Source organism: Cryptotermes secundus, unplaced genomic scaffold (assembly GCF_002891405.2).
Source record: "Cryptotermes secundus unplaced genomic scaffold, Csec_1.0 scaffold1894, whole genome shotgun sequence".
NCBI lineage: Eukaryota > Metazoa > Arthropoda > Insecta > Blattodea > Kalotermitidae > Cryptotermes > Cryptotermes secundus.
The window spans coordinates 1290476-1302725 of record NW_019718027.1 but is presented as its reverse complement, the minus strand read 5'-3'; the positions used below and the strand labels follow the sequence as shown (position 1 = coordinate 1302725).

At 36.8% G+C, this 12250-nt stretch overlaps 1 protein-coding gene across 1 annotated transcript in view; it reads right to left on the bottom strand.

Moving 5' to 3' along the window:
• The window catches only part of LOC111863865, a 63519-nt gene that overhangs the window by 38147 nt on the left and 13122 nt on the right, over nt 1-12250 (bottom strand). The window contains exons 8-14 of the mRNA XM_023850667.2: nt 11420-11591; nt 9270-9448; nt 8831-8972; nt 8369-8558; nt 6843-6985; nt 6280-6382; nt 2844-3033 (exon numbers count right to left, since the gene is read on the bottom strand). Of these exons, the coding sequence (XP_023706435.1) occupies nt 2844-3033; nt 6280-6382; nt 6843-6985; nt 8369-8558; nt 8831-8972; nt 9270-9448; nt 11420-11591 (1119 nt within the window). The remainder of the gene's footprint in view (nt 1-2843; nt 3034-6279; nt 6383-6842; nt 6986-8368; nt 8559-8830; nt 8973-9269; nt 9449-11419; nt 11592-12250) is intronic.

Genomic DNA, 12250 nt, shown 5'->3' with positions numbered 1-12250 from the left:
CTTGGAAAATTGCCAATCGTGCGGAGAACCTTGTTTTGCAGGCGCTGCAATTTCACTAGATGAGTGTCTGCCGCAAACTCCCAGGCGAGACTAGCATAAGTCATTACGGATCTAATAAGAGCTTTATGGAGGGTCAGTTTAATGTTAGCGCTCAATCGCTCACTTTTGAATAGGGAGTACACTCTAATGAATGTTCTGAAGACACTTCTCCAGACCAGGTGCATCCTTATTAAGGCCTCAGCATGGAACCCACAGAAAACAGCTTTCCCAACAGTTCTTCATTGTTGCATGATGTAGCAATCAGCACGAATCACATAGAAGACACTGATTCCCACAGTTCCTACACTGTTGCATGTTACTCAGCGGTTATCTACGTAGGCCGTACCGAAAGTCATGAGCAACTTTCTTTGCATGCAACCTGGGAACAGCAGACGAAAGAGAGTATGGTGGTAGGTGGAACCAGCTGTTGTGTTAACCTTGAGTGTCTTGTGACTTCAAGAGCTTGCATCACATGACCAGTATCGCTCCTAACAGAAGGGCCAAAAACCGTATGTCATTTCGCCAGCATGCTGTCATCGAATTTCTTGTGAAAGAGGAAATCCCTGCTGTGGAAATTCACCAGAGACTTCAGTGTGCTTATGGAAGTGTGTGCATGGATGCGAGCAGTGTTCAAAGATGGGTGAAACATTTTAAAGGTGGGAACACCAGCATCGAAGATGAGCCTTGGAGCGGTCATCCTCGAACAGCCTCAACTGAACGCAACAAGGAAAGAGTGGATGAGATTATTCAAGATGACAGGCGTGTGACTGTGGACACAGTAGCCCGAAAACTTGAAATAGAACACAGTGCAGTACATGAGATGATTGATAGCTTGGGCTATAGGAAAGTTTGTGCTCATTGGGTCCTGGGAGAAGTTATGAAATAGAGTTCACAAGCCAAAGACAATGAAGTTTTTGCTTCCATTCACAGGATTAGTGTCAGGTTACTAAGTAGATATCAGATATAATTGTTTGTTGAATGTGCACATAATAAGTTTTCTTTAATGTCTGCTTTGGTGTGCTGGTCCAATGTAAACACTTTTTTTCATGAATCTCAAGTCAGACTTTATTATTTCTCTGCAAGATCATCAAAGATTGGTACATTATGTGAAGTACAGATTTCATTATCATAAACTTATTTATTTCAAATTCTTTTAATGTGCTCCATATTTCCCTAAATATATGAAAGAAGTGACACTGCTACTAGACAGTGTGGCATCCACTGTGTGCAAGGGGCTTTATATGCTAATATGTGCTTGTATCTGCAATGAATACATAACTGCAGAATATCCATACTCTGTGGAATACATTTCTCCTTCCTTTTTATGGTTCTGCTTAGGTAAAAGTGATGCTTCCCAGCATTCAGTGCCACTACAGAGCAATTGAAATTCGGAATAAACAGAGTAAAGTAGAAGAGGAATTTCAAATTACAGGTTTAGTGGTCTTATTATTCTGACAAAACTGTTTCTGTTATCAGTATTTACAGAAAACAGAAACACTTTGTAAAATTTTCTATTCAAAAGCATATGATGAAATTAACCTTGCTCCAGTTATACAACACAATTATCAGCATTCTCACAAAGTTTGCCATCTCTTATAGTGAGGTGTAGAAGGATGTCATACTAGATAGCAATACCCTTGAAAAATCAGGCTGGTTAAAACACGCTTATTAGCGTAAAATTGCTCATTTCCACAACAAAGAAGACAATATGATTTGAGGAGCTACATAATTTGTACTCTTCACCAAATATTATAAGCACAATTAGCTAAGCATCACATCCCAGAAAACTACAATCTTGACACCAGACAATTTTGCCATGCACATCATAGGATCTATAGTTATTGATTAATGAATTTGGATAGCGTCTTATGTTGAGATGGAAAACATGAATGGAAACCACATTAACGAATACTTACCATCTTATGGTCTGAGAATTACATTGGTTTGACTATGTTGTAAGGAATAAAATAAACTGAAAATGTAGTATAAAAGAAACAAATATATTAGTTGGCACAGAGATTTACTAATTCTTACATCTGTAGGTTTCTTTAAATTTGGAACTCAGTTTCTGCAAAGTCCTGCACTATGCTGTTGTGACGATTTATTTCAAATCTACGAGTATAGGCAACTTCCTTCTCTGCAGATTGTTAAGTCAATATGCCGTGTTGCAGTTGTTAGTGATTCCTTGTCCACCTTCACTTCTCAACACCGCATGTAACACCTGTAACTTCCCATATTTGTATCCATGCCTCAGTTTGTGATGTCACAGCAGACATCATAATACAGTGTTTTGACATGAAAGCTAGAAGACACAAGAAGAGAATTCACAATCTGATGAGGTGAGACTAGGCAGGTTAGAACTGTTGGTGTTTGATGTATACAAACTCCCCATGAGCAAGCACTTTCGGCTTCTCCTTCACTTTGCGAGTCCTGAAGCATTTTTGGTCGGTAGTTCCGAAAGAGTTCTGACGATGGTGTATAACACAATTACTGAAATTTCAGACTTTGTCCGTCGTCTGGCATTCTAGAAACTAGAAAACACAACGTTTCGAAAACTGGATCTGTTATCATCCTCAGGTGAGAGGGGGGAGATATGTATTCTGTTTTGTCCCTAAGAAAGACCAAACCTCAATTACTGGAACTCGAGTAAGCCTTGAGTATCTCTTTCCTAGTTAGAATTTCTTATGGTACATAAACCAATTCCTGGATTTTGTAGCTGTATTTCAAACAAAATATAGCAGTGCTAACATTACAAGATACAAATATCCTATGTATGTACATGGCCATTCATTACCCAATTGATTCATTGCATTCTATTGTGAATGTAGTTTCCATCCAGAATATTAAGATTTGATGGGTACTTCATTGGTGTATTCATATCATGACTGATGTTTGAACCAGGAATCACTACACAGTGAGGAGCACCATTGTCTGTCATATCATCCTGTTTGGATGCACTGCTGACCTCATGTGGAGCCCATTTCTTCTGCTTACCTAAGGAGCATAAAAAATTACTTTGTACTATGTTACATTATTTTCAGAAATAATAGTAACAAATGAAGCCTTTGGGGATGATCAACCATGTCAATACAAATTGGTGTCCAATGTTCCAAAGTCGATCTCTGTCTCCATCATCATCTGTTGATGTGATCAATGTTCACACGCCATATTTATATACAAAGCAGGTTGACAGTTTCCCAGGCCTGGACTATGTGAGGACAGTGATACCAAATACCTTAACTTAAAGTTTCTTGTGATTGTCCTCAAAAACCTCCATGCGGACTCTGAGAATGTAGCTTGAAATTGGTGTTGGATTCAACGGCTGTGGAATTCATGAAGATGGCAACAAGATAAAGAGAGCATTCGCGAAGAGTCATTAGAAATTCCTTTCTCATTTTGGTGTTTCATTGGACAACAAAATGACAATAACTGCATAGAGTATACTACAAATGTTCCTTGACTTTTGAAGTATTCTTGAACTATAAATAAATCTCTGACATTCTTCGATATTCAGACAAACATTTTAGACAAACACAATGATTATTGTCGATTTTGTATTGATTTTTTAATATAAATACTTCAATGAAATAAAGGTATTAAGGAAGCATGGATTATATGGAAATAACAAAGTAATGGAGGCTCCTTCAAGAAAACTGTAAATTTGTTTAAATTCTGTGGGAGGTTCCCACACTTTTAATCCTTAAGGAGATGTGAGTAAGAAGAATTACCCCTTAGAAGTGAATAATTCAATTACAAATAATAATATACATTTCTTGTTGCCTAGGGTATCATTAAACACATCGCAAGGAAATCTATTGTTATGAATTTAAAAATTGTAATATCATGATATTGTACTAGGGGCGTTCCATAAATAATGCCTCCTATTTTTTTTGTGTTAATATGTAACGTCTGAGATGGATGTTGGTGGTGTTGTAGTAGAGATAGTGACAGCAGAGCAGTCTACCAAAATGATGTCTGATATAGAAGTGGGTATGAAACACAGATGTGTTATTGAATTTCTCACTGCTGAACAAATTGTACCCACTGACATCCATCGACATTTGCTAAAGGTGTATGGAGACAATACAGTGGATGTCAGCACAGTGATTCGGTGGGTAGTGCGTTTCAACAGTGGCAAAAGTGAAGTGCACGACAAGCCACGCCCTGGGCGTCCCTGCTCAGCTGCCACTCCTCGCAATGAACAGTGCCTCATCCGTACAGATCAGCAGATAACGACCAGGGACTGTCAATTCGGAACGCTACAAAACGACGCTGACTAAGCTGAAAGCCCGCATTTCCCGAGTCAGGCCAAAGAAGCAGACAACATTTCGCTTGCAACACGATAACGCTAGACCCCATACAAGTTTGGCAGCCACCGCGAACATTGCAAAGTCTGGCTGGACTGTCCTACCACATCCACCTTATAGCACCGGTTTAGCACCTTCAGACTTCCATCTCTTTGGGCCTAAGAAAGATGGACTACATGGGCAACTTTTCCCAGACAACGCTGCTGTCATTGCAGCTGTAAGAAAGTGGCTAGTCTCTGCTGGCGCAGACTTTATGGGCACAGCATACAGGCTCTTGTTCATCGCTGGCAAAAGTGCATAACGAATGGTGGTGATGATGTGGAAAAATAACTGTAAGTAGCTGAAATCCTGCTCTATTTAACTGCATTATTATGCTTTCTGTATCTGTTGTAGTTTTCTATAAAAAAATAGCAGGCATTATATGCGGAACGATGTAATAGGATGGTGGATTCCAATTCAGCCAACTGGAAAGGGTTTCCTTTCTGGACTACAAAGTTAGACAGAGAGGTGTCAGACAGAGAAAATTTTTAAATTTCTTCAGATTCTGTTATGAGCAGGATTTGCTATACAAACATTCCATCTATTGAGGAAATGACAGCATGAAATTTATATTTAATAGGTCTCAAGTCTCAGATTACAAATACACCTGAGTTTCCTTAAAATCCATTAAAAGTAATTATTAAATTACAAATAAAAATATTTTCTGTCGAGCTTTTACATGATATTTCCAATTTATGGATAAAATACACTAAATACACATATTTGTCAAAGATCTATTGTTACATATTTGATGTTCCTGTGCTTTTAAGATTGTGCCTCATTTGATGTGACACTTTTTCATCTGGTAGGCCTAGTAAAGTTACCAGTTTATGCATTCATAGGTAAAAGAAAGACATGGCAGTTATAATTGTGTTGATTAGGTTATAGAAAGAACCATGAACAGCAATATGTGTTATTCATTTAGGCCTGAGTTCATGTACTTAATTCAGTGAACTGTTGTAGATAACACTGGTGATGAGTAGGAAAGATAACATGAAGAACTTAATTGTCTTCATACATATGCATGAACTTAAGCAGAGCCCTTTTCAGCCATGACACTTTGGCAAACAATTGACGTGTCCTGGCTAACAGACATGTCACAAAATCGCACTTCTGCAGGTACACTCTATGTACACTTTATTTTTTGACCTTAAGGCTAAAACCAGGCACGTAAGTGGAGGCAAACATGTTTTGGGGAAAAGAATTTCTGATCTGAATTGTGATTAAATTTATGATTTTGTAGTTAACTAATTTTTATATTCATAACATTTATCATAGCTACCCTTACGTCTCAAATACTTCCATTCAGTCCTTTTCCTAATATTACAGAATGCAAAAATATGAAGTTTATTCTGTGGTCTCTATTCCTTTTTTAAAAATCTCGTTTCCATCTGGCAACCCTTTCTTAAAGAAGAACAATGTTTGTTTCTGAGTTGTGATATACCCATTCCCACCGGTGTGGAAGACATGCAATGTCGAAATTAATGTCAGTTTAGTATGTTTCTTAGATCATCATCATCATTTTAAAGATGTATGAAACCGACATCATTTATTTCACCATACACCCACTAAAGTAATCAGATAGTCAATCAGTAAGTCATTTCACAAAATTTCTGAGATAATGTTTGTAGTGTTACAGGTGTCTGAGTATTTTGGTGAGTGTAGTGACATTAGGTGTTACGGTTCAGTACCAAAATTTATGTTACTTAGTTTTATATTCTGAGTTTAGGTTTAGTTGTTTAGCATGTTAATAGCACATATAATTACAATACCTAAATAGACCTTTCCCATGTAACTAAGCAGGACTGTAGATATATGCATAAAATTCACTTCCCCTTATTTTTAGCTAGACACAGCTATATACTAATATGGGTTTTATGCTACCTCTACTCACCAGAAAGAACCCTGAGAAGGGCCGACAGAGGAAATTCAAATGTTAGTGATGCAGGTATTGCCAGCAGGATAGTGAACACCATTGTTGAAAACAAGACTGATACCTGTTGCAGAGACATAAAAATGTTAGAAATTCAAAGTTGATGGTGCAGGTATAGCCAACAGGGTAGTGTACATCACTGCTGAAAACCACTATGATGCTTGCATAGATATCAGTCTCTTAGAAATAATATTCCATATATAAATTTCCCATTTTCTCGCCTGTATAGGTAATGGCACCTGCTTGTTGTGTGAGAAGAACTCTTGTAGGAACCTAATGCATGCTGGATGATTCATCCATGCTAGTGGCATCATTCACTTGTCCAAACAATATATTTCGATATCCCTCTCTTTGGATTTTTATTCTGCAGCGGCATACTGTAGTTTGGCATAGCTGAGACACCTGATGATGATCGTCTGAGGCCGAAACATGTTATGAAAGGAAGGAGTGATGGAAATACTTGCATCGTTGATGGAATTGTATTGTGTATAAAATGGTGGACAGAAATTTGTCACCTTACTTACCACACTCAAGTCATCAGCATGTGACAGCATCTTAGTTGGAAGTAATTGTATTCCTATGACGGAAAAGTGAAGGAGATAAATACTGTAAGTCAAACGGCTGAGTGGGTGGAAGAACTTCCATGACAGAAAGGCATTCACTGGACCTGTAACAGCATGCATAAATTAACTTTTTATGCTTCATGTGTGGTATAAACAGTACTCTGCTTTGCTCATGACTTCAATCCACAAAACAACTTTTCAACTACAGTATAAGTTACAGTTGTGTTATAGGTTTAGGAAACATTATAACTCTACAGACAGAATTGCTTTCCCCCACTGTATCATCCTTACCAGTTCAGGGGACTTTACATGTGAACTGCTTTAATCTTTAATGATTAGCATAACAGAGTTGTTTACAATATTATATTTAAGCATCCTGTTGCACTCCATACGATAAATGATATAATGATACAATTCCGTCCCAAGTGCAAACAATATATTATGTGTCCTTGATCTTGTTCACCTACACTACATGTTTCGGCCTCAGACGGCCATCATCAGGTGTATAACACTCACGTCGCTGTCACACTGCACTCAGCTCAAAATTTAACATTTAAAACACTTTTCTTGTTATTATCAACATCTACTTCAACACACGTAGTAAAGAATAACAGCGGCACACACACAGGAAGACTACACAGGATAACACTTATACAGTGTGGAAACAAGAACCAGCCACTGCAGCGAGTAACCCTAACAATTTTAAATTTTAAATTTAGAGAAAAAAAAATTTAAAGGATTTTAAAATTAGAACTAAAGATTTTATAGTGCTACTACAGGTACGTCAAAATTAACGTGTGTAAAATAATCTACATCCAGACAGATATCAACGAAGTAGATGTTGATAATAACAAGAAAAGTGTTTTAAATGTTAAATTTTGGGCTGAGTGCAGTGTGACAGCAACGTGAGTGTTATACACCTGATGATGGCCGTCTGAGGCCGAAACATGTAGTGTAGGTGAACAAGATCAAGGACACATAATATATTGTTTGCACTTGGGATGGAATTGTATCATTATATCATTTATAACAGAGTTGTTTCTTCTTGAATTATTCAGATTTTATATCATTGATGAATAGTTGACCATGAATGAGAATTCGGAAGGTAGAATGCTATGCCAGTATTTGCCTGAATTGAGTGAAGGAATCCATGAGGAACTAAACTTAGGAATCATTACATTCAAAGTGAAGGAAACACTGACAAGGACATATAGGTTTAGCTGTTTTAACTTAGTTTTTTCCTTCTCTACATGGATGTGTGCTGATATGAATAATCATTAAGCTGAGTCAACTTTAAACCTATGAAATATTATCCTGCTTACAGGAATATGGAATTCATGATGGTCTGGTGGAAAGTTCCTTGGGTTCACTGGATCAAGCGAACTTTACTGTAGATGATTCAATGATTGTGCGTTTTTTTTCTTAAAATTAATGCTGGTATATGGTACATCACATATGTAAACACTATGAACCTTTAAAGTACTTACCTCCATATCCTGAAACACAGGCGAATATAATCCAGGAAATTCCTAGAGACCATATTGGTTTTGATAGAGTTTTAAAAAGTGCTGTTTCCAAGCGACTAGGGGTGAAATCTTCCTGTACAAACTGATGCTGTACAAAGATTGGTGCAGCCAAGCAGACAAATGCCAGCAGCCAACCAACACCCACAAATTTCTGCAACACATGTACCATTATTTAGAACACAAGTGCCCATAATCTGTGTTAAAGGGCTGAGTGAATAGTTTTATAAGTTTTGCTGGGCTGGAAGTGGTCACATGCCAATATGGAATATCTTCAACATCAAGAACACTGAGTAACTGTCTAATTAACTGTCTAAAGTTGAATATAAACAGAAGCATTGAATAACTTTCAAATACAGTCCTTTCAGTTCTGAATCTCCTGAACTTCTTAGGTATTCTGTCCCTATTTTAGACACATGTTATTACCTTTGAAAGACCCCTTCTTCTTCCAGCAGCAATGTTTTTCCTCAGTTGGCTGGTGTGGGAGAGGTAGTAACCCAAGTTCATTCCAATAAACCAGGGGGCAGCTCGAGTGTGCGCATAAGAATAGGATGGAACATCATTCGAACTAGGGATAAAATCCTTATTACTGGACTTTATATCAACAAATTGTTAGCTAATGAGAAAACATTTTTGGTTTCTTTTACTGTCCATTTCATTCATTGCGTGAAACATACTGTCAAACAAATACCCACAAAAATGTCCAATTGGATGCATATGCTTAGTGCAGGTATGTGTAAATGGCCTCAAATAATAATTCATTTTATCTTTGTCAATGCTTGAGGCAATATGCTACAAGCCAGAATGAACAGTAACATCCATACATTGGCCCCAGATAGACACATAGAAAGGGAGATATACTTACAGTGATATTACTTCATTGTTCAAACATAACTCCAAGAAGCAGGAGAGGATAGAGCCTGCTGTTACCACTTCAAGCAAAATTAGTCCAAATTTTGGCTTCTTGTGGAGAGGCAGAAGGAGGAGAGCAGAACACAAATATAGCTGCATGTCAACAGACAGGTACCATGATTCAACTAGGCACTGTGGATGAAAATGTTAAGTCATGTAAAAGATGCTGTTATACCATTTTTTGTTAATAAGACTGGGATTTCATTAAACTGGCAAATCCTGAATTTATGAATATGCAACATAATATAAGTACTACACAGTGAAACCTCCACCATACACATTCTCAATACAGTACCAATTTCATCTGATGATAATTCACAGTTTCATTCATAGTTTTAACGCTTACATAATCACACTGTATCTAGACAAATTTTATGCGGTTATGTATACACACACATACATTTAATACACCACAGTATGGCTTTATATTAACTAAGCCAGGAAAATGGTATGTTGTTGTTGACTGAATAGGTGGGATAATAATCCTTGAGTTTGGGGGTGTGGGGTGACAGAATTTTCTTCTCTTTCCTATGACCAGAATTTCTCTGGGATCCACACTTACCCACATTCAGTATTGTATATGTGTGCGTGTATCTGTGCGTGTGCGCACACGTGCCAATTTGACTATTCTACCCATTTAAAGCAGCTGCATTGCTGAGCTGAAAAGGTACATCCGTTTAGTTTTGAGATTAAGAATGTGTAGTTTTAGTTCCATATCCCCTATCCATTTACTGTATAATGCCTATGAATAAGTTTATTCTATTTACAATATTATAAGTTAATTAAGCTTTACACATAACTATAATCTTATGGACCTTTATTTATACAGCCATGTAGCACCCATGTTTTACAAAGTTACCTTGATGAAAGCACCATTACACTTTGCTAACGGGTTAGTTCTATCATGCTGCATATTTGTTGGTTACTATCCAGACAGTTAAATGTCAGTGATTTTTTCTTCGCAACATAATCTTGTATTTTTTAAGTTTGTTAATTTATTTGCTTTGAAAGATCCAGCAATTACATATGAGCAGCTAATGTTAAAAGCATGACAGCTTGGAAAACATGTCCAGTAATAAGAAATTTTTGCTTTAGTGCATCATCTTCCATTCACTTCCATGCATCCCACTAGCAAGAGTTGACAGTGAAGCTCAGCATCGATTCTAGGTATGATTTGATATTATGACAGATTATGCTTGTCCATCACTGAAATTTGATTGTGACAAATGTACAAAGTGCGGCCAGCTGGTGAGGTAATTTCTGTGCACCAAGCAATTTTTAAGGGACTTATTCTTTGCTATTCAATATGTCATATCCGTTTTATTATTACTTTTCATTTTGTACTTTTCTGCCTTTGTTTTCTTAACATTTGTATGGATAATTACTTTTGATGAATGAATAGAAACATGTTATTTGATTTGTTTCATTCTGGTCCATCACACTAACAATATCATGAAAAGTTAAATAGTTCCATCTAGTGTGACTGCTGAAGATTTTTTTTTATTTCAATTATTTATGCCCTTATATGTTTCGGTCTTCAGAGACCATCATCAGAGGGACACCTTTACATCAATAAAGTTGGAAGTTACTATTACAATATACTATGTCCTGAACATTAAAATATATACATATAATATTAATAATATACAATTGAGTATAAAATCTAAAGTTTCTACAACTACAGCAGCTGTTCCAATACATTAAAATATTTGTAATTGGTTTGTTAAGATTTTATTGGAATTTATAAGCCAAGTAGGTTCATGTTGTCTTTCTTATTATTTCTCTTGACGGGGGCCGGACATGTGCCTCCTTCTCGTTCTCAAGAAGATGGTTCTTTGATGTTGTCCTGTATGTGTTTGTGGCATACCACAAAATTCCAAAGTCACATCTTCTACGTATGCCATGCAATTTTCATGCCTGTACTTCAGGTACCTCTAGTGGCTGAACTATGAAATTATGAAATTTTGCACAAATTAGAATTAGTCCAGTTCAGCTCATACCACAATATGGTTTCTTTCTTAGAAAGGAGACTTAGTACATTTTGGCATGCCCTCATGTTTTCTTTTCTTGCATCACTTATCTCACTCCCAAGCCAATACTTACCATTTCCGTAGGATGAACATAGTTTTGGATGTGAAAAATTGCTGTCCACCAGTTTCTTTTACAGATATCTACATGAGTTGAGTGAAAGTAGCTATCCCACATGGGACCAGATCCAAGGTGTAGGATCAGACTTGTGTATACAAGAATAAGTACAGCCATCAGAGGTGTTGTCCTAATAAATGAAAAAGAAATTAATTTCTTTTATCAGTGAAATGTGAGATATGCTTCTAAACGAACATCTCTATAGAAAGAAACTGAAGCTGACAGTAAAATTCACCATTATTCCACGAGTGAAAATGTCTAAAAGCTTGTTACATGTGAGAGGTACACAGAAAAAAGGAGAAAAAATGAATATTGGGAATATTAGGGAGAGGACTGCCTTCAGAAACTGAGTAGCAACTTACAGAAATAACTGCAGACATGAAAGATTAAGATTACTCACAACTGTGAGTACAAAGATTATAATCCTCTTGAATGTGATGGGGTGTATTTCAGTATATCGTGCCAATTTTGTGGAGAGCGTGCTGCCCCTTTCTTCAGAGAAAGAGAGTGGACATGGAGGCATTAGTTTCTTCCTGATTAGTGGCATCTATCTACAGAACTACACAGTGTCTTGACATGAACTGTTAATATATAACATCAGGGAAATGTTGTCTGTGCACAGATTGTCTTTACAATTTTGACATAAAATAATAAAATACAGAAAAAGATATGCCTATGCAGTTCACACTACAAGTAAATTGAACAAATATTCATTTACAGTCAACATGGGCATCATTGTTGCATATAAAATGTTCACTCATTAATTGTATAAAATGAGATACAAACGTT